Source organism: Thunnus albacares, chromosome 7 (genome assembly GCF_914725855.1).
Source record: "Thunnus albacares chromosome 7, fThuAlb1.1, whole genome shotgun sequence".
NCBI classification, from domain to species: domain Eukaryota; kingdom Metazoa; phylum Chordata; class Actinopteri; order Scombriformes; family Scombridae; genus Thunnus; species Thunnus albacares.
Window position 1 is genome coordinate 23,324,028 of NC_058112.1, and position 23,046 is coordinate 23,347,073.

Below are 23,046 nucleotides of genomic sequence, written 5' to 3' on the forward strand. Positions count from 1 at the left end.
ATAGTGCTTATCCGGTGTTAATTGCCTCTGCTGCTAGGATGAGCTTATTAAACGTGAAAGAAACAATTTACTGCTTTCAGACTCTCCCCAGGCCACCATGAAGAAGACCAGCCATGTCCTTCATTGGCATAGCTAGTGTTATCTGCTACCTGTGTCATCTACATGTGCCATCTCTTATTCAGCCTAAAAAAACTAAAAGTAAAACCCAAGTTGTACTGTAATAAACCAGAATGTTCTTTTTTTTACATTCATATTGGCTCCCTTTTTCTTGTGTAAGAAGAGGTATTGTACACAAGGGGACAACATAAATGAGCTACAGTTGCATAGACAAGTCAGGAAAGAGCATTTGTTGTATTTTACACCTCTATGATGTTGGAAACACTGCCACCAGGAACATTTACCTCCTCTCTGGCTCACTCTCAGCACATAAAGAGGTGTTCCATGACAGTACCCACTTGATTTTCTTCAGTCAGCATATGGATGGCACCATTACTCCTTACAACATCTTTCCACGCTAGCCAGGCCATTTTGCTGATCTGTACAGCACATAGCATTATCCAGCTACCCCACCCCCCGCCATTTCCCACTCCCCTCCTACCCCCCATACCAATTACCAGTTATCACCAAGGAGGAGGCTGTTCATCCATTAGTTATTCATCCACCCAAGTGCCGCTTTTACTCTAATTCGATTTTTTTCTCCCTCCATTTTACATTAAAACTCACTCCAAGATGGCAAGATCTTAAAAGTTAAGCACAGAGATTAACTGCGTATCTCTAAATCTCTTCAACAAATATACCCTGCATGTACCATTAACCTTGAACAAGCTGATTAACTTAGCACTCAGTTTCCCCCAACAGTCCCAAATCATATTTAGATTCTAACGCAGAATTTCATAATCCAAGCCAAAACAGGATAGTACAATTATCTAGCATTCAGCCATAATCTGTTAGTGATGAAGATGGAACGCTGTGTTGATCTAATTTCATGGGAAAATGATCTTAAGCAGAACAGGAGGATGTTGTGGATATTATTAAACCGCACATCTGACAAACAGGGCCAAGTACAATAAGAAATATGATGAAATGCTTACTCAACAATCCTTCATGTGTAGCTTTGTGAGCACTGCTTTATATATCTGTGTGAGTGTGTGTCTGCCTTGTCTGTATCTGTATCTGTATGCACACCTTTTGTGTGTTCTGGTCATAGTGTTTGTATTGGTGTGAGAAGCTATTGCAGCTTTCATCATCAGCATTTCATTAATGCAACAGTGATGATCCACAACACAGCAGATGAGGCCGAGTGTATAGGGAGCGGGAGGGATGGTGATGGCAGTAGATGGTGACACTGCACAATCCATTCATGAACTTCACCCACCCTGCCGCTCAACAATTTTGACATTAAGTGTTAGTAGTGCTAAGATCTCCTCTCCCTTTGTCCTTTTATGGTAGTTGTCCTTGCACTGAGCGTTAACGGCAAGAGATTGGATAATAAACATATGTAAAAAGACTGACAATGAATTTTAGAGCAGATTGAATGAGGTGATACACTTTGAACGAGTTGCGCAATAAAGGGAGTACTCCACACAAGATTGGTGTTCAGAGAAGAAAATTGGCAGAATTCATCAAATGTTCTGCAGGCATAAAATCCCAGCAGCAGCGTGCAGGGCCTTTAATGTGAAAAATAGCCCAGGGGCCTTGTGGAGTGTGTTTTATGTGGTTGGAGGGGTTAAAGGAGGCCTGTACATTGGGCTACGTAGAGATGTTGAGGGGATTGTCAGATTTCCCCAGTGGCATGCCTGCTCTCTCTCTCTCTCTCTGTCTCTCTCTTTCTTTCTCTCTCTCTCTCTCTCTCTCAGTTTCATGTCATTGGAGCGTTTCTTGAGTCGCTCAGACAGTAGCGCTGACTGTCAAGGAGTGATTTATGCAGTCATAAGCGCTGTACTGTAGCGGACATTGGCCCGTATTTTACTCTGACACTTATTATTGAAATGAGACATTTGGGTGTAAAGAGGAACCTGAACTGTTTTCTCACCAAGAGGGTGAGGTGGCAGTTGTGCTCACATTTCAGATCTCAGTCTTCCAACATTTGCAATTACCTCAGAGTATTTAAACTCACTTCTCCACTGAGTGTTCCCATTCTCACTTGTACATACTTTTTTATTTATGAAAATGCAAATCGAGTTTCACATGTCGAAACTAGAATTGCAAATACATTGATGTTGTTTGTTGGAGCTGCAGTGTAGCGACTGCTGTGCAGGTGCTTTGAGACTTTAGGTGTCAGTCAGCATTGAGCAGGACTCCTGTCTCACTGTCCTCTGCTGCATTGTTGCACAGACTCAGCTGGGAAAATAAACAGACAATAGACAGACGAAGAGGGAGGTGTTACTTTTACTGTCCAGGGTCCCAGAGGTTAAAGTTCATTTTCTGCATAGACAATGGTATGTGAGTGGCAGTTGGAGCATTTCTGAGGCTTGAATGAACATAAATCATCAGTAAAAAAGATGAACAACTGCATTAGAAAATATCTTGTTGATGGTTAAAAAATCAATGATACAGTCCTATGCACAAAAACACAAGGAGTGAAATAAAGCACAATTCCAAAGGTTTCCCCAGTGGCCAAGGAGTTTAGGTCACAGACCATGAACATGTTCTCCATCTCTTGCCCCTCATTTTCTTAACTGCCATCTCCCTAATAAAGGAATAAAATGCCAAAAGTTTAGTTTGTTGGTATAAAACATCCAACCAGGAATGTGAAATTCAGTTGCCTTTGTACAGCAGCTGCTGCAGCTACTTTGTGAGGAACCTGATACAACATTCAGTAGTTTAAAGATAGTGTTCAACATTTCTGGAAATAACACTTATTTGCTTTCTTGCTGTGAGTTAAATGAGTAGATACCACTCATCCTGTATCGGTATCATTACAATGTATCTGTACAAAAGTGTAAAAACAACAAGTTGTTGTTTTACTTTATCCAGAAGAGACCTATGTTTCTATACTGAGAAACATTGATGACATGATTAAGAGAAAAACTTTGAAATTGGACTTTGCAGTGGTGAAAACTCATAGCACTCCATACACTTTGCTACTCTATATGCCTGAGTTGTGTGAGAAGGATTATCCATACACTGACTTTTCAAATGTCTTCCACAGTGGGTTGACATGAGCACATTTTATGAGAATTAAAAGTGTTTCTACTCTATCAGTACAGTGTTGACCAGTAGTAGTGTGCCCTCTTCTATCTCCAGAGCACAGCTGTAGAAACCATGCTAACTTGCCCAGATGTCCCCGTCTACTTTACCTCCACCTCCGCTAGCATGGTCACCACTCCTCATTCGCCTCCAGCTCTTTTATCTGAGGGCTCCGCACAGCTGACTGGACTCTATCACTGAGGGGTCATGCTGTCTTTTCCCAAAAGATGAGGAGATGGAACAAGCGTGTAATCGACGGCTGTAAGCGCTACACTCCGGAGGCCGGATGACCTACATGTTATACTGCCTCCATCTGCCTGCATACACTTAACACCCCACAGGCTGCCACTCAAACCAGCAGGTGACTGCACACAGGAGATACAGACTGTGTGTAACGGAGGCTTACTGCATGGAGAGATGTTAAGCACAAAACCCAAGGTTACATGCGGTAGTTAAATATGAGCCTCTGATGCTCTTTCTACTGCAGCTTAAAGCCTTGTTTACTTGTCAGTGCAGCTGAAGTAGAAAGTATGACCTTGCTTCATTCGTTTCAGCGCATTTCCAGTTCAACCAGGATATGAGTGAAGACACGATATCCTCGTGCACAGCATACACTCTGTGAAATTGAAAACAAAAACATTTCATTAAGATTCAACGTGCTACATGCAAGCCATAAAGTAATGTATGCAGTTAATTCGAAAGCATAAAAAAGCTAATGGACTATTAGAGTCTATTGCCTGGGGCTGCCTTTTCTCCTTGCAGAAGAAGTACATCAATCACTTCTATCAGTAATCCCCTGCAAGCTGTCGGCAGTGTCTGTGCCTCCTGCCACAGAAACGGTCCCTCAGCAGAAGCAGTGTCAGATGTGGCTGAAGTTGACATCTTAACAGATAAACTGGCCCCACTTTACTACTACTGTCACTACATCCTGCCCTCGGTCCTCGGAGATATTGGAGAGAGGCTGCAGCAGTCAATGAGACAAAAGCACTGACAGAGGAGACGCCCGAGGAGTCGAGCAAAGCCGCCTCTTAGTTGTTCTTCCTTGCTTGTCCGCATACCTTGAGGATAAATGATAAGATGAGACACAGATGAGAGCACCTTCAAGATTGTGCTTTGCTGTAGTCAGCTGCAGGCTTGTAGTTGTAAAAACAGTGACTTTTGGTGAAGTTTTCAAGTAAGCCTGCTTGTTTGCTTGTAACAGCTCAGAACAGCTTAAAGTGATGGGTGATATTTACTGGAGCGGAGACTTAATGCACTCAGCTGCGTCACAAGTAAAACAATTTTTGAGCGTCTTTGTCAATAAGGGACTCTGCCACAGAGAAATTGAAAGAAAGAAAAGAGGTTTCATCCTTTGGTTACACTCCACTAAGCTGGTTTAGTGCATTTGTTGTGGGAAAGCTGGTGGTCGTCTCAGGGGCTTTGAATGAAAACACATTTCTCTTCTGGCTACAGCTGCTGCATATCCATGTGCAAACAGCCAGCACATGTGTCTTGGTCCAGCTACTCCATTCCAGCACCCATTTCCTTTCCAACTTCACATCATCTCCTGGCCTGATTGTCTAGCAAATGATCTCTCATCAATAATCACCATTGTTTTTGTTCCACACCAACAAGATAACTCATGTTGACTCTTTGCGGTTCTTGAAGCACTTGCACTTGATAAACACTACAGCTGATAAATAATTTGTTGGAAACATATTTTGTTTACCAGCATGTGTTTATGAATTAATATGTATTTGTGTGCTTTGCACCCACACTTGAAGAGGATAGTTTATGCTTGTGTAACTACATTAAAATATGTGTGATGAAACTTCAAGCTCCCAGAGGCTGCAGAAATGAAGGCTGTGAATGTGGGAAGAAATGGTGACAAGATTAAATCTACTATGAAATTTCGCCAATTGCAAAAATTATTTGCATGAAATCTCACTGTATGAAGTCACCTTCTTTACCATCTTTAGGCATGCTAACTGATGATGCATTTAACAGTGTAAAGCTGTCATAAGACATCTCAAGGACTGTGCTGAAGGCAGATCTTCAGTGTGAGAGTATCTAAGGATATCTAGCAAGCTGCAGCCAGGCTTACTGATACCCAGCCCATCTGTCAGATAGGACTTTGGTGTACAGATCCCCACAACTAACTGAAGAAGAAGTGTGTTTAGCTGGATAGACATCAGCCAAGGAACAAGGATGGCAAAGTCCCTCATGCAGGAGTTAAGGCTACTTAATATTCCTGTGTTGATTGGGGATTAATTGTTCCATCTGGCTCTCATGAAAACCAGTGAAGAGAATTAAATAAAACACTCCCTCCCCTTTTTCCTGACGTGTTTCCTCTTGTTTCATTACGGTCATGGTGTGCGGCTAGCAAGCGGGGAGGTTTGGAGGAGGAGGAGGAGGAGCCTGGACTGGACAGGCTGCACCAGAGGGAGAGCTGGGAAATTTGATCATTTTTCTCCGGGACTGTCATACGCCATAGGCTGCCTCATTTGTCTGCTCCAACTCCTTTGTTTCCACCAGGCTCCCTGTTCCAGGATTAGGCTGCGGAGCAAGAGACAAGCAGAGAAAGAGAGAGAGAGAGAGAGAGAGAGAGACTGAGGAAAAATAAGACAGAGGGAGAGAAATAGTCAAAGGAACTGCACTGTATGAGCTAATTATTATAGTGCCCCCATGTTTCTTTAATATAGTACTTAAGTCTAATGTACATGCTGCAGTAGTTAATAACTGCTGAGTGTCCAAAAACCAGAATGAAAGTGGGTTTGTAGTGTGAAGGAAGGAGGGATGAAGGGTGCTTTTTTTTTTTCCTCCAAATTGCCCTGCAGTTCCACAGGAGTGGTGTTGACCCAGTTTATCTCCTGCTCAGGTGATTAATGCAACATGGCTACAAACAAAGGTCACATCAGGAAGCAAGGGAGCAGGCCAGAACACAACAAGAGCTAAGGGAGTTATATATGGCTACTGTTATTGTTGTGAAAATAAATTGTTTGTTGTTTTGTAGGGCATCACTCAGTCTCTAGGACACACATCGAGGAGTAAAATGAAAAACTGTAATATAAACACACATGCAAAGAGAAAGAGAGAGATATGAACCCAGAATGAGAGGTGTTATTGTACATTTCTGCTACAACATTTCTGTTGTTATTGTAAAATCTTCTAAATGCAATTTAGTGCTTTAAAGACCACAAATAAAATTCCATTTACCTCAATTGTTCTTGGATGGTGGCAGAAATCTCAGAGACAGATCTAAACCCAAAAATGAGAAAAATTAATGTTTGTTTTTTGTTTTTTTTTTCATAATTTGGGTGAACCAACCATTTAAATGGTAAAATTATATTAAGAGGGAATGAAGTTAGGACATAAGCTAACACAAGGACCCAGATGACAAGGTAATATTAAAAAAAAATCAATTTGTTCACATAGTGCTTAAATAATCACGTACTACATTATGCTAAGCCTGCTGAGTTGAAGGACAGCTGTTGAAAGACACCAACCTACTGTCATTCTATACAGTATATCTGCGATAGAGAAATATGTGGACCCACATGTTTACGAGACAAAATAAAACATCCATACTGAGCCTGACATTTCTGAGGATTTAGTGCTGTCAGGTTCTATCAATTCTTTCCTGCTGCTCAAAAACATGTTGAGTCATTTCTCACAATGCGCTGTGTCAAATTCACTGAGAATGTGTCTCATAGTACACATTCACTTCTCAGTTAGTGGAATATCTGAAGGTCTCTCTCTTGTTCCCCAGTGGCGTCTGAGTCCTCAGTGTTCATTTAGAGGCACCACACACACACACACACACACACAGCCAGAGTTACTTGAAACTGTCGACTGCTCATGAATTTAGGTCATTTTATAAGAGCCTGAACTAGGCTGTGTGTTTTTATTTCTACCAGAGCATTGTAGAGTTTCACAGCTTTGCTATATTTCTCCACAGCTGACACTGGAGAATATAAATGCCTTATTTCACTTTCCTAGTTATCATTTTAACTCATTTCAGTTTGCCGTGCAAGCAAAACGCTCCCCTCCAAATTTAAATACAACTGCAAGTGTAATTATTCTGCGTCTACCTTTTTTCTGTCTCACTTTCCATGGTTATCTAAATTATAATCTCTGGTTTCAGCATTTATACCAAAGCGCGTTCCCTGAGGTATTCCACAGCTATGGTTTCTCTTCCAGAGAAATTACTGGTGCTAAATGAAGCGATGATTTTCTTTATATGTGCCAGCTGTAGTGCAAATGGTTTTTAATCTGCCAGAAAATTCAGTCCATTTTGTGGAGATGAGGTTGAAGATGGACTGAGCGAATGGGGGCCATTTGAGCTTTGATCTAACATTCTGATAATGTTGCATCAAACAGTTTTTGTCCGTATGTTTTCCAATGGTGTATTCATAAAGATTTCTTTTTGATCATGTGTCTTGAATAGACATGCAGAAAAATATCAGATTGCATCCATGCGGGTACAACTGTAGATCTGTTGTAGAATCGTGGGAAAGTGTCACTGAAGTATTTATTTAGGTATATTTCATTTTAAATATTATATATTTATTTAATATCAGTGTATTCCTGTGACCTGTGTGCCTGACTGGCTAACAAATTTCCTTTTGGATAATTATAAAGTTGAAATTTTCCAGTAAAACTTCTGTAAACCAGTATGTTATTTAGATGAGAGTTTTACATACATCTCTCAGACCCAGATCTGGATTCTGTCACTTGGTATGGAAAACATAATAAGAGTAAAATGTAATATTATCTGTCTCTTTGCTTCCCTTTTTCCATTTTTGCTCGTTCTTTGATTTTGACACACTGAAGCTCAGATGAACCAGTGAGATTACATCTGACCCAACAGCAGTTCTGCTTCCAAGAAATGTTTCTACCGCAAAAGCTCAACAAAATATGCACAACATTGAGTTTTCATGTCACACATACAATATACACAGGTACAATATATTTTTCTCTGTCCTCCTCAGGTGAATGGAAAAGAGTTGTCCAAGTCCAGCCATGAGGAGACTGTGGAGACCTTTCGCACTGCCAAGGACCCCGTCGTGGTTCAGGTCATCAGGCGGACCCCCAGTGGCCGACCCCATGGCCCCCCTCAGGAAATCCATGTGGTGGATGTGTGCACTCAGACTGACATCACCTTTGAACACATCATGGCGCTGGCAAAGCTCCGGCCTTCAACCCCCCCTGTGCCTGACGTCTGTCCCTTCCTGCTCTCTGACAGGTTCGTCCGATGAATCATTTTGAACTTATATAAACACACAAAAACTTTTAAGTTCTTTGCTTTTTTTACATCGACAACACTTACCAAGACATTGTAAGGAGGCCAAATGAATGTGAATCATAATAGATAGTGACTGAAAAAAGAAAAGACCGTTTTAAGCAGGTCAGTGGTTTGATATAATTTTATTTATTTTAATTTAATTTGATATGATACAGTTACAAATTATTTTGGAACAGTGCCACAAAGCAGAATGCGGTGTTTGTTTTTGTGACCTTATTTTGACTTCAGCTGGCATTGATGCTAATTAAGGAGAAAAAAAGTGGCGAGAGATGCTATTGAGCTATGAAGCAGCAATATCAGTGTTTGCAGGAGTGGCATTACAAGTAAGCAGGTTGCCTGTAAAATATAAATGAACTCTAACCTGCTGCAAAGTTGATTCTGACAAATATAGATTTGTTTGATAAATGAGCCTCTCACTGTCCTTCACGTCTTAGCAGTCACATCCCTTTTAGCAATATGAGCCACCAAGTACATAAAAAAGAAATACATGGCAGAGTAACTGGTCCTAATTATAACTATTAATACACAATAAAAACTCAAATGTATCACTGTATCACTGTTAGAAAAAGCTGTTTGATAAGCAATTTAAAAGAGCTGCAATGATTAGTCAATCAATAGAAAATTAAATAATAACTGATTGATAATTGAATATGGTTTTAGTAACTTTTTAAAACAAAAATGCCAAACATTTGTTGGTTGCAGTTTTGCAAATGTGAGAATATGAAGCTTTTCTGTGTCATGAGAGCAAGCTGAAAATCTTGATTTTTGACTGTTGATCAGACGAAACAAGACATTTGATAACATTACCCTAGCCTCTAGGAAGTTAAACAGGCATTTTTCATTATTTTCTGGCATTTTACAGCCAAAACAATTAATTGATTAATTGAGAAAATAATCAGCAGATTAATTGATCATGAAAAAAATCGTTAGGTGCAGCTCCACAGTTTAAGTCCACCACAGATTTAGTCTTGTATTTGACAACCTCAATTGACTTTGGACTTGTCAAGTCATTTAAATTGTTACTCCTACATCACTTGAACACATCACAGTCTGAGTCACAGTTGGGGTTCAGCAGTTTGTGTTTGAGAGGCAGATGCAAAAGAAACAAACATTAACAGATAAATCAATAGTCCCAGTTTGACTGTTGAGTCAGGTTTACCTGGTCAGAACCCGCTGTTGTTGCAATTTACCTCTTACACTTGACTTCAATGAGGAAAGAGACAACTCTCTATATAGTAATGCACACTTTCTTTAATGCTCAGAGCATGGCACATGGCACACTCACACTCAATACAGACGAGATGCTGTAGGGGAGTGAGCCCCGAACAGCGGAGCGAATAATTCTTAATCTGTATCCCACCAACCTCTAGGAGTTGTTGTGACTACTCTCTGCATGATTATACCCAAACAGACATGGCAGGATCCGTTTCAGAATAAAAAGATGTTCTTTGCTTCTCAGACACAGGAACATACTGTTCAGATGCACAAACATGATTTCTATGACTATCACTAAGCATTTTAACTTCTCACAAGTTCACACAAGCATTTATACATATTCATACAATAATTTCCCTCCCATTCCCCCCCTTTGGATTATTCTTGATCAATAAAGTCAGAAATTATTGTAGACTGCATTCATAAGGAATCATTAGGATAGCCTTCACTTTAGGGCTCAGGGATTTGCCCTTCTCTGAGATCTCATGTCCAAGAAATGTCACTGTGAATGATACAGACTGCAATTAAGATAAAATATTTCAGCAGTGTCACTGTGTCAGTTTTTCATGCTTCCTCATGAACAGATCTTCCTAACTGAACAGATCATTTGGTCATCTACACTGTATCAAAACACTACCTGCAGATAAACTCAAATCTTTTAAGTTCTGATGTAACACTTGTGAGTATTGTAGTAGTTGGCGAGTTGACAAAACCCTGGGGAATGCAAAACCATATAGGTATAGGTTTTACCTTGCCATGTGAATGCAAACCAATGCTATGAGTCTGGATGTACTGGAATACTGAAAAATGCATCAGACAGATCTACTTCTGAAAACCACTTGCTATCAATCAATTCAATCAATTTATTTATATAGCGCCATATCACAACAAAAGTCATCTCAAGGCACTTTTCACATAGAGCAGGTCAAGACCGTACTCTTTAATTTACAGAGACCCAACAATTCCCCCATGAGCAAGCACTTGGCGACAGCGGTAAGGAAAAACTCCCCTTTAACGGGTAGAAACCTCAAGCAGAACCCGGCTCTTGGTGGGCGGCCATCTGCTTTGACCGGTTGGGTTGAGAGAGAGAAAGAGAGAGGGAAAGGGGGAGGGGGGACAGAAGAACAACAATCATAACAACAACAATAAGTATAAGTATCAATAGCCAGGGAAGGATGCCATCAGGACTGTGAAGGACCGCGAAGGCTCGGCCCAGAACCCAGGGTTTCCTGTGAGATGAGAAAGCACAATAACCTCTGGGGAAGAAGCAAAGTTATCAGCAGAAATGTATATGTGAGTATGGTGTGTGTCAGTATGGTTTGAGGATTAGGAACAATGGAGGCACACGCATGAACTGCTGCGTTCACTGCTTGTAAACCTTTCACCACCATTCGGTAGGCTGACCCTCTGGCCATATGTTTTTGTCTGGAAAAATAGGGGTTCTTACAGGTGAGTCAGGACATGGCACAGTCACTCCTGCTGATAGCAAGCTATTGAACACTGATGTGATCCCCTCAACAGCCTCCGGTTTTAGAGGGTGTTGTGACTGACACTGTCAGTAAGTGCTTTTAGGTGTCGCTCAGAGGGGCAGTGCCCCCTTCACTAACCCTACATCATATTTACCGTTAGCCAACAGATGTTTGGTACATCTTTCAGTTCTGGTGAATTTGTAGGCAGCTGGGGAAACACAGATTTGAATTCGAGGTTATTACTCTGAATTAAATGTACAGATCTCACCCCAGTGAGCGAACCCACAAATGGGTGTATGTATTTTTTTGGCAAGGGTGAGTATTGCACTCCTTCTCCCTTATTTATACATTTGAGTTCTGGTGAGCACTCCAGTATCCATGGGCCTAAATCCTTCATTTCCTGTGAGGAGATGTGGCCAGTGACATGTGTGGGTGTGACCGGTGGACATGGAAGAATTTAGTGATCGCAGTGGTCATGTTTACCGACAATGCACACATTTCATCATACCAATATAACATACTACTGCTTAACAAATCAGTTTCCTGCCCCTCTCTGAAATAATTCTTTTCGAAATCTGTTTCCCCTGTTTCGCTCACCCTGGCCGTGCAGTGTAGGTCAGCTGGTTTCATAAATATGTGGGAGTCAGAAATCAGTGTGTGTGCTGCCGATAATAGTTAGATAATAGATAATAGAAATAGAGACAGTAGACCACAGAAAAGTTGATATCAGATCCCATTGGTAGACGTGTAGGGTTAGGTGTTGTCCCATTTGCACAAATTGGCCCATGTTTGGTTGTTGCCCAGTTACCTTTTTGCCCTCTTTGGTGCAAAACAGAATTAACCCTATAGCACACATTAAATCTCTTTAAATTTACCGGGCAGCATTTGGAGAACGGACAAGAGTGTTTCAGTGTATCTCCTTCAATTGTGATGACTCTGAAAGGGGTAGTATATCTCTCTTTCACTGCAGTGCCTGCTGCTCCTACAGTATAAATTTATCTACCGATCAATTTAGGAGGAATGAGAAACTCGCTTTGTTTTATTACTGATACTGTTGCCCCAGAGTCTACCAGACACATGATATCTCTTTCCCATATTTTCACAGTTATTTGTGACATTACATCAGAACTAGGTAATTTTGAAATGTCTGTCATTTGAATGTTTGTCTATATCCTGAATGTGTGTGTGAGGTGCTGGGGATGTGTTCAACAGAAGTGTTGGCCTCCCCTGCCCAATCATCGAAGTAACGATCCCCCTGTGGCTGGGTCACCATCACCTGTTTGGGAAGTCATCCACCTCTGAGTCTCTTGTTTATTTTTCTTGTGGACAGTCTCCAACCCAATGATCTAGGCTTCCACAGTTCCAGCAAGTTTCTTCATTTCTGAAATGAGGCCCTCTGGAGGGTGTGTGGCCCCTGGAAGATCTGCCTCGCCCTTGACCTCTGCCCCGTCCCTGCTGTGCTGGGTGGATGGCCTCTAACTGTGCCATCTGGAGTCTCTCAGTTAATCTTTCGTTGCCCCAAGAGACTCTTGTTGCTGCTGATGTCTGGATTTTTCCAGCATGGATAACATGGTTTTGTATTGTGTTTAAGCAACCTCTCTCCCACCCAATGCACTGTTTCCGTACTTGATGGCTGATATCCTTATTCATACCATCTATGAAACACGTCTTCAAGTCTTCCTGTCCACTGGACAATTACATATTCCTGGATCCCCTGACTGCATATATCGGGGAGTTCGCTTGCCAGAGAGGCCATTTCTTCACGTGTCCAAGGACGGCAGACCAACATTATTTCTCCACCGTCTTCTCTGGGGTTGGGGACCTCTATCATGGGCATTGTAAGGATTTCTCCCCTTTCTCTGGTCCTGTTGTGTTTAGAGGGGGGGCTGTATATTGTGATTGTGCCCGCTTTCGCTTGTTTTGACAGTTTCTGGGGCTGAATCTGTAGAATATGAGGGAGGTGGTGCTGAGGGCAAACTGGCTGAAGACTCTACCATTGCTGTCTGGTTCAGCTCATCTCAAACCCCTTCTTACGTGCCTGGATATGTCTGCTTGGCTTGCCTCTGGTTGTGGTGGTTACTGGTCTGGAAGCAGACCTGGATTTTGGCATTGACAGGCAGCTGGCATTGTGAGGAGGTCTAAGTCTTTCTGAAAAGAGAACTGAGGACACCCTCCTTTTTCCCCTGGTTTTTGTGTTTTTGCTGTCTTTCTTGTTTTCATTGCCTGTCTCTATATTCTGCCTCATTTTTCCACAGAAAAAAAGCCTTCCAATCCACCCCCGCTTTCTTTTTCCCTTTTTCCCGTTCACATTTTTCAAGTCTTTTCTGTAATTACTCAATTTGACTCAAACCAAAACTGCTATTTTTAGGGAACCACAGTGTTTGATCCATAACTGTAACTGCCTACAAGTTTCTGGTCCATGTTTATCACTCATTATTTTCGCACATTTTCGTGCATTACCCACGCAATCTCACCCTTTGATTTCAGTTTGGGTTCTTAATCACTCAATCAGACATTCAATTGACATTACTCATTCATTCCTTTGTCAACGGGTCATCACCCTCAATGGAACGTCTTTACTTTTCAGTTGTCTTTCGTGGTCTTCAATACTCAATTCAATTTTTTTATTTATATAGCACCAAATCATAACAAAAGTTATCTCAGGGCACTTTTCACATAGAGCAGGTCTAGACTGTACTCTTTAATTTACAGAGACCCAACAATTCCCCCATGAGCAAGCACTTGGCGACAGCAGCCAAGGGTTGGGGGGAGGGGGGGGGATACACAGGGAAGCATAATAACAACAATACTAAAAATAACAACGATAATAATAATAGAGATGACTAGTAATGATAATAGCAATAATAGCCAGAGAGGGTGTCAGGGCAGGACCATGCCATAACTCAGGCTCTGGAGTTTCCTCTGAGATGAGAAAGCACAAAAACTAATATGCATTAATGGTACATGAATGCATACAGATGGAGATGAGGAGGAGGAGAGAGGAAGCTCGGTGCATTACGGGAAGTCCCCTGGCAGTCCAGGCCTATACAGTATACTGTATCCTCATTTAATATCAGATGCTGTGTCATTCAAACTGCTGTCTATAATCATACACCCTGGCAGTCGTTTACGAGCCTTCGTCAGGGGAGGTTGACTTCCTGGGTCTTAGGCGACTTGTAGTCCCTTCACCAGTCCCTTCATTTGACCTGTTTGGAGAATAGTCAAAGGAGTGATGAGATTGGCATCCCTGACGAGCCCCCATGTTGTTGTGGTAATTTACCTCTTGCACTTGACTTCAATGAAGAAAGAGACAACTCTTGATATAGTACTGTCACATTTTCTTTCATGCTCAGAGTATGGCACAGACATACGAGCTGCTGTAGGGGAGTGAGCTCCAAACAGCGGGGCAAATACTTCTTAATCTGTTTCACACCAACCTGTAGGAGTTGTTGTGACTACTCTCTGCATGATTATACCCAAACAGACATGGCAGGATCTGTTTCAGAATAAAGAGATGTTATTTTTTCTCTCTCTCACACAGCAACATACTGTTCAGATGCACATATATGATTTCTATGATTTCTTTTCATTAGTTAACACAAGCATTTATCACACACAGAAACATAACTCCTCTGAGTTAAATGTGTTTGTTGGGCTTGCATGTCTAAATATTAAGAAGAGATGAAAAGATGTACTCAGTGAAAAAGCTCATAATCAGATGTATGATAAAATCAGTAGAATTCTCAACACATCTCAAATGAATGTTGGGTAGTACAATACCTCAAAGAGGTGTTTTTATAGATTATGTGAGACATAAAAATATGTACAAAGAAAATCTTGAGAGTTTAAAGTATCAACCAGAGGCTTTCCTGGAAAACAACAAAATAAACTGGGTTCATTATTTCCTCTTGTGGCATTTCAGCTTATATTCGGCTCATCTCAAAGGAGAAGTAAACTGAACGAGAAAAGTTTAGCATAAAGTAATATCTAGGTTTCACCTCTTGGGAATGAAAAAATATCGACACAGGAGCTTTATAGCACTGAAGTGTGTAGTAAGGACTTCCTTGGTAAACCAGTACAGTAGATAATTAATTTCTACAATGATAAACATCTTTAAGTCGTTGAGTTTCTATTGTTTTTTGTCATTGGAGACTTATTTAGACATTCTTGGATGGAATTTCAGTCAGTTGCTCCATCTGTATCGGCTATTATCACAAACATCATTAAAATTTGAGTTATCAGTGTTACACGCTAGGTACTGTATAAAGCACTATACATGACCTAATCAAAATCATTGCCACATGTATATATCTCACATAATATCACCATAGAATTCCCCACAGGGCCTTCTGGCCATAATTGCAGCTGCTTGGCGTATCCATTTTTGACTCATGGAAGGTTTACAAGGTGATTAAAGCAAATGGGCTAATAAAAAACTAGGCAACACAGTGCAACGCGTGCTCGCGGTCTACTTACAGCCCCAGGCCGAGCCCAAATGTAATCAATGTATCCCATAAAACTCACATTTTCTTCTTTTTATCCGAGATCAGGTGCACAATCCAATATACAGCAGATTTTATAGACATAACAAATGTTTGTCACTCTTATTTTTGAGGTTAGACTGTAAATTTGTGATTGTGTTCTTTTCACCTGCTGCCAAAAGTTGTTAAGCGTAATATTGGAGCATCAAAGCATAAAGCATTCTGACATTTACCAGTCTGGTTTTGTCAGTGGAAGATTGTTTTGAGACAGTTGGGTTATCGGAGAGTCAGACACATCACTCAATATGTTCAACAGAATGTCCTTTTGAAGTTTTTGCCTACCGCGATTATCTTGTGTGGCACTGAAGCTGCTCATCTTGTTAGGCTGTTACAATGCTGTTTTGTTCAGTGACTGAGGGAAGCATAATAGAATTACACTGTACAATGTGGGGGGGTTTGTCTGTCAAGAGCAGGAAGCAAATTATGTGGATATGCTGTTATTAGCAAGGGGCTGTACTTTTATCACACACACTCCGGCTGCAGTGAAAGCCCTTGACAAATCCTTTATTCGTCAGATTCCACAAAGAGACAAAGACAAAGGCGAGGAAAATCCTGTCACTTCGAGGTATAAAAAGCATTTAAGAGAAAATGAGGAAAAGGATCTTGCTTACGCCCAACTCTCCGCCTCTTTTCTATTTCTCTGCCTCTCTGACTGTCTTTCCCTCTCTTTCTTCCTCTGTCTGTCTCCCCTGACAGCTGTCATTCTCTGCATACAATGGACCAGGATTACTATGAAGGAACAGATTACCTCTCCCCTGTTCCAGCGGATGGAGAGAGGACAGAGGAGTTTGAATATGAGGTAAGAATTGCACTGAACACCACTGCTAATTAGAGCCTGATGGACTCATTGGCATGGCCAGTATTATGATTTTAACTTCTCACAGATATATCAGTTTCAGATGCTGTGAGTAAGAAATTTCAGTACAGATACAGTGTGTTAAGTATAGAAAGTGAAATTAAGTCAACATTACATAGTTTATACACCAGATTTGCTTTCTTTCACAGAGTTAGGTGAGAAGATCGATACCACACTCTGATGAGAGACTGGTATCTATCTTCTTATCTAACTCTCAGCAACAAATTGAATAAGCGTAAAATGTCAAACTATTCCTTCGATAACCACATTTAAGGCATCCTTATCAGAAATGTTGTTTATATGTTGTGTAAGGTTAAAAAACAAATGTCAACCTATGTATCATTATCAGATGTTATTTTAACTCTTATTGATTTGGGTATCTATCAACCTCAAAAATCCATAGGCACAAAGTGCAAGTGCAAGTGAAAATTTTACAAAAAAACAAGAAACCCACCTAACCCCTGCAACAAATGGACACACATTCCCTCAACAGTCCATATTTAATGATGCTTAACAATTGGTGGAAGGACCCAAACACTAATTGACTCTACAGGCGGATCCCAGGGGGACAGTACTGACAGATGATCGGCCACATTGCAGACAGCTTGAAAAATCTCTTGCTTCCACTGGCAATAATGACATGCCACCATGGTTTTTTTTGTGTTTGTTTTGTTTCTTTCTTCTTCTTTTTTTTTTTTTTTTTTTTTACAAAAAGAGGAAGTAGAAAAACTGATAGCTGAGATTTGCTAATTGTTTTCACAACTCTGGAAAGAAAAAAAACTAGCAAGCTAGCTAACTCTGCGCTCGATCAGAACCAATTAAAGCGAGGTGTGTGCGGCAGGTGCTGAAAAGAAAAAGACAGAAACACATTTCTTTGCTTCTGCATCTTACTGGAGCGTAAGTAACAGGAACAGCTGGATAGGTGATGTTTCTAAGGCAGTTGATCTGCTACACGTAAAGATACACATATAGATTCACTGATTCAACTGTGACAGGAAGAGATAAACAGAGACTGTCTCCACTCTCCGCTTTGGACCAATATTCTTTATTTCCGAGTCATTGAGGTACAAGCATATTGCAAGCGAGGGCTCCGGCTGGTCTAATGTATGATGATTGCTCACTCCCTCCTCTTATTTGTTTCATCTGAATTAGTTCTGAATGCTTCCACCCACTGAGCTTGAGCTGTTTCTTCACATCCTAAAGAGATTTGTGCACCCACTTGGATCACAGAGGCCCAGTGTCAAATCGGAACAAATATAATATATTAAAGTCTTTCTTTATGCCTCATTGCTATTAACAAATCCCATTATACTGTGTATGCTTTGCAGCCTGCACCGTTCTTTTATTTCATGCTCGGGAAGTTAGATACACACTAATGCAGCCCCACTTACTGTATGTCAACTAAAAATGCTATGAAGGGGGATGTAGGTGAAAGCTGAAAAGCCCCTTTCAGAGTTGACCTGATCCCTCAAGAAAATGTAAGAAAGACATTTCATTAAATTACCTTTGTTAGATGAAAAAGCACAGTGGGGGAGAGCAGTTTGCTGTCACATCACAGAGAATCTAAATCTAATTCACCTTTCTAATACACGCAGACATTGATGTTTCCTTTAGGGTAATCAACATGTGAGAGTTCTGGAGTACACTGGTTGATGAGGTGCAGAGATGCCAGATGTCATAGAAGTATACAGTCACATTACACATTCCTCTACTACGTTCCTCTCAGCATGCGTATCTCTTATTTAAACCTGCAGTGCAGAAGTTTTACATATAAATGAACGTCTGTTATATTCAAGCCCTTGCTAAACAAGTTCATACAATGCTGATTAAGCTCATCACCGCCAGGTAAATTTCTCTGTATTTCACAGTATAGCCTAGATTTTAATCTGGCGTCAGGTTTGACATTCCCACCCTGGTTGGATATTCATCCATACTGCTACAGACTTCTGCCAGCTGAGCTGGCTAACTTCCAGTCAGCTCTCTGCTAACTTGAATGGGGATAAAATAATTGAATCATGCAGTTCTTGTAGACTTTCCATTTGCAAAACTATTTATCCAGTAGGGACGGAGTAGGCTATGGCAGAGCCTATGATGTAAGCACATATCAACACTGGTTTTGTAATTACTCTCACTGGCAGAAGGGGGAGACAAAAGTCCCACACTGCAACTTTAACAAGACTAGGTCAAAACCTAGTACATGGCTAGACCGTGTATGGAACACTGGAGGGCTTTTAATTTGTACGTCACCTGGTTACCATCAGACATCGCAACATTTTTAAGATTTTTGTTTTTATTTAAGTTTAAGTTTATTTGTTTGTATAGCACTTTTCACACAGTAATGGTAACTCAAGATGCTGTACACATGAAAAACATTAAAATACTTAAAATACATTGTACCAGATTTGGGGTATAGACAATGTGGTGCTGTTGTAAGAAGGGTTGAGACAAGATTTTTGCTATTTTTATATATTAGCTCACATGCCCACAACCCGAAAAATAGTTTTAAGGCAGTAACTATCAAGTTAATCATGAACGCTAAGTGTAAATGACCCCAGTAAAATGTGTTTCATGTGTGTTAAGTTTGTATTTGTAAATGTATTTGTCATAATGCTTTTATTTTATTTACCATGAACACGGAAGTGCTTTATTTTGAGAAGACACTAGACACATGTAACATGCAGAAATTGACAGTATGCTGCACTGACGATCCGTACGGCGCACAGATCCTGACCACATAATGGGAATCTTTCTCACCTAAAAAAATATTAAAACTTGATAAAGTCCTACAGTGAAAATTACAACAGCTACTGCTCTCAGTTGGTGCGAAATGCATTCTGGGATACTTAACTTCGGCTGCCTTTGGCTGACCAATGGTGTACCTTCATCACTCAGTCACTCAGTGAGTAAGTGACGGACAGATCCAGTTATAGGGCTGGCCCTCCAGCCAAAAAAAAAAACCTCAGATTGAACTCCTGAATCCTGTTTTAAAAAAAGCCCTGCCTCACTTAACAAGCTAGGTAATGAGAGTTTGAGACTTTCTGCTGCTGATGGTTAAAACTGAACAAACCCTTGACACAGTGAGCAGTCTATAATGTCCTCTGTCGTTTCTGATGGTTGGCTTGTTAGGATTAATGAAACACACACGGCATGCCTTATAGCTAGAATTTCATACAGAAATATCACACATTTCCTAGGATCCCTTGATGTGTATATGGCCACAACACCATGTTAGTGGCCATTTCTTTGATTAGTTCCAGTGAGTTCTGAAGAAGCAAAGTACTTCTAGCTCAGAGATAGCCTTCCTTTCCTTCCAGCCGGTGGTAGCCATCCATGCATTTGTGACTGCTTTTTCAATTACTGGTAATCAAAGGCGTGATTATTATGACAGCATCCAATGTGCTTTGATGGTGGGCGGCAATCTTCCCCCTAAATCACGCCATCCAAGTCATTAATTTACTGTCAGCCCTCATCCCTGTGCCACACTGCAATCTCCTGAGAGGCAGAGAGCTTGCTGGGAAAATGGAGGGAAAAAAAAAATCAAAAGGCAAGAGCGGAGACAGATATTGGTGATTGTGTGTGTGATGGATCAGGAGACAACATCCTTTTACTGTGGCATCTGAGTGTGAGTAGGTGTCTTTCTGCACAATATTGTCTCAAAATAAGAAACTGAAAGAACATCTGGTAAAGAAAAAAGGTACACACACTGTATGTGTGTTGCGTATTTTTAAACACACGCACATGCTGGTTTGATGTCTCATCCAACATGCAGTAATTGTAGCAATCCATTTTCTCTGATCGTTTAGCCACAGGTTCTCTGAACTAAATCTAACCATTAATTAGTCAGAAGTAACTTTAGGCTTGTTTCTCAGAGCCAGATAGGGATGATGTAGCACCTGCTCACACCTCTGCTTTGCCACAGTATCAGCAATTAATTTGTGTGGTTTATTTTTAGATAAATGTTTCCGAGATATTGCCAGTGATTTCAATATTTCCCACAGATATCCCACAACTTGTCTCATCATGTCAGCAAACTGTGTGCTTTCTTCGTAGCTCCCATTACCTCCATGACTGCTTCATTGCATCAGGAGATATGTCATTTTAATAATATATCTACCAACAATAACAGTGATAGCTCATTAGTAACACTTTTAATATGGCTAATGATGGTGATTGATTAGGATTTTTGAAGTTCACTGTGTTCAGGTAGTCAGCACCGAAGCTTTGCTCGCTCTTCCCTCTTTCACGTTGTATCCTTACATATCAGCAGGGATTTGAAGTTGTCATCACTTCTGAGACAGTCAATTAAACATCTGAGCTCCCCATCAGGTGGAGGCTGTCGAGAAAGATAAAACGACAAAGCTCTGATGATGTCGTTTTTCTTCAGCTCTTTTTCTCTGCATGTGTGAGAATGTTTGTGCTTTGCTGAGTATACTTGTGTGTGTGTGTGTGTGTGTGTGTGTGTGTAAGAATAGGAAGGAAGGCATTGTGCAGGAATTATTCTTTTGTGTTTCTGTACTGTACATATGTGTGTGTCTGTGAGTCTGAGTAGCCCAGCAGCAGCAGCAGGTCTCTGAGAAGTGTAGGAAGGAATGAGTAGCAGGGGAGAAGGAGAAAATGGGAACTGTGCCTAAAGGTGTGTGTGTGTGAGGAAGTGGGGGGTCATAAAACGACTTAAAAGGGGTAGTCAGAAGCACCAGGTGGTGTGGTATTGGCCCCTCATCTTATCCCACCATCATCAGACTTCACCCCACCACCCCCCCCATCCCCTATCCCCCTTTCCAAAGTCCTGCCACATCTGACACATGTAACCAGCCAACACACACTTGTCACAGAGGAAATGAATCTCTCTGTTTCTATGTGAGACCCCTGTGAGCCCCACCAGAGCACTCGCCGCAGCCTCATTTCTCTCTGCCCCCTCCATCCTCACTCTCCACTCAACCACCTCGCTCCTGCTGCTTGAAGTCGGTGTGTTTCTGCTCTAATGAAGACCTTGGGAGGAGAGGCCATTTCACACTTGATTCCCTCCAACACCCTTGATATGTTTCAGCATTTGAAGACAGAGCACAGGCTGGGCTGTTTGGTATTTGCTGAACCTCTGTTGTGAGAAACTGAGTACAAAATGGCTTATGTATGTTAACTGTCAGCAAGCTTCGGAGAAATTTGAAATCGGAAGTTGCGTTTGGTTCCATATCCAACATGTATTTTGATATTAGATGAAGGGGGACTGCGCCACTCACTCAAGTTCTTGCTTCAGTTAATCAAATCTCACTTTCCGTGTGTTTGTATTTATGAACTGATGCCAGGGTACTAAGCTATGTTCCAAGTGGCTCGAGGGAAATACGACGACCGCTGATTTGTAAGTCAATAGTTTGTTGATCTCTCCCCAAGGGAAGATGAGGAATACTTTAGTGTTGCAGCAAATATGTATATCTGGCAGCATTAGCATAATTATAGTTTATTTATAGTCTTATACTCTATAACTTGGCAACGCCTTGAAAGAAAAACACTTGAGGTCCTCTGACATTTATCAAAGCCCCACCAATCAAACCCTGTGAGCAGAGAATGTCTTTCATGATCAAACACTTTTTAGACTCAACAACCTCAGACGAGAGTTTGCAATCCAGACTCAGTAAGCATCTCAAAAACAAGTTGGATTTTTGAGACTGAGGCTGAGACTTGCGTGGAGTGGAGCAGACCCTCAGTGTTTGTGTGGCCGTTATGGTGGCAAAATTTTAGTTTTATGGTAACCTATATAGTACATACATGATGTGTATATCGATGTAAATTATTTAGATTATTTTTCAGTTTCTTCTTTGAAGGTTATGTAATGTTTCTGAGTCAAGGTCAGTTGAAGGATATAAATCTGTCGCAACACCACCGTTTTACCTGGGCTCTATTTAGTTAACACTTACCATGAGCTCCATTTAGAACCCGTTCTGGAGCTTTCGACTGAATCACACAGTATTTCTCAGCAAGTGGAGTTTGGCCAGTTATCATGGAATTAGAGATGTTCAAATTTATTTTCCAAGGACTACTCCATATTAGCTTGAAGTGCGCAGAAAAATAGAAATTTGAACATGTATAACTCCATGACAACCGGGCAACTTCATCATAAAGCTGCAACAATTAGTCAGTCGAGTAGTAGATTGACAGAAAATTAATAGGCAACTATTTTGATAATCGAGTAATTGTTTCAGTCATTTAGTAATTCAAACATACCAAAAATTATCCAGTTCCAGCTTCTTAAAAGGTGAGAATTGTCTATTGTTCTTCGACATATATAACAGTCAATTTAATACCTTAAGACTCTGGACTGTTGGTCAGACAAAACAAGCAAACTGAAGGAATAATCATGGGCTTTTCGCAATGGTAAACTGCATTTTTTAACTTTTTTTTTTTCACAGGCCAAACAATCAATCAAGAAAATAATCTGCAGATTAATCGACAATGAAAATAATCATTAGTTGCAGCCCTACTTGATCTGCTGAGGAA

The 23,046-nt window shown here is 40.9% G+C and overlaps 1 protein-coding gene across 1 annotated transcript in view; it reads left to right on the plus strand.

Moving 5' to 3' along the window:
* LOC122986282 (PDZ domain-containing RING finger protein 4-like) overlaps nt 1-23,046 on the plus strand; it is a 122,487-nt gene that overhangs the window by 89,001 nt on the left and 10,440 nt on the right. The window contains exons 4-5 of the mRNA XM_044357461.1: nt 8,160-8,413; nt 16,395-16,497. Coding sequence (XP_044213396.1) covers nt 8,160-8,413; nt 16,395-16,497 — 357 coding nt within the window. The remainder of the gene's footprint in view (nt 1-8,159; nt 8,414-16,394; nt 16,498-23,046) is intronic.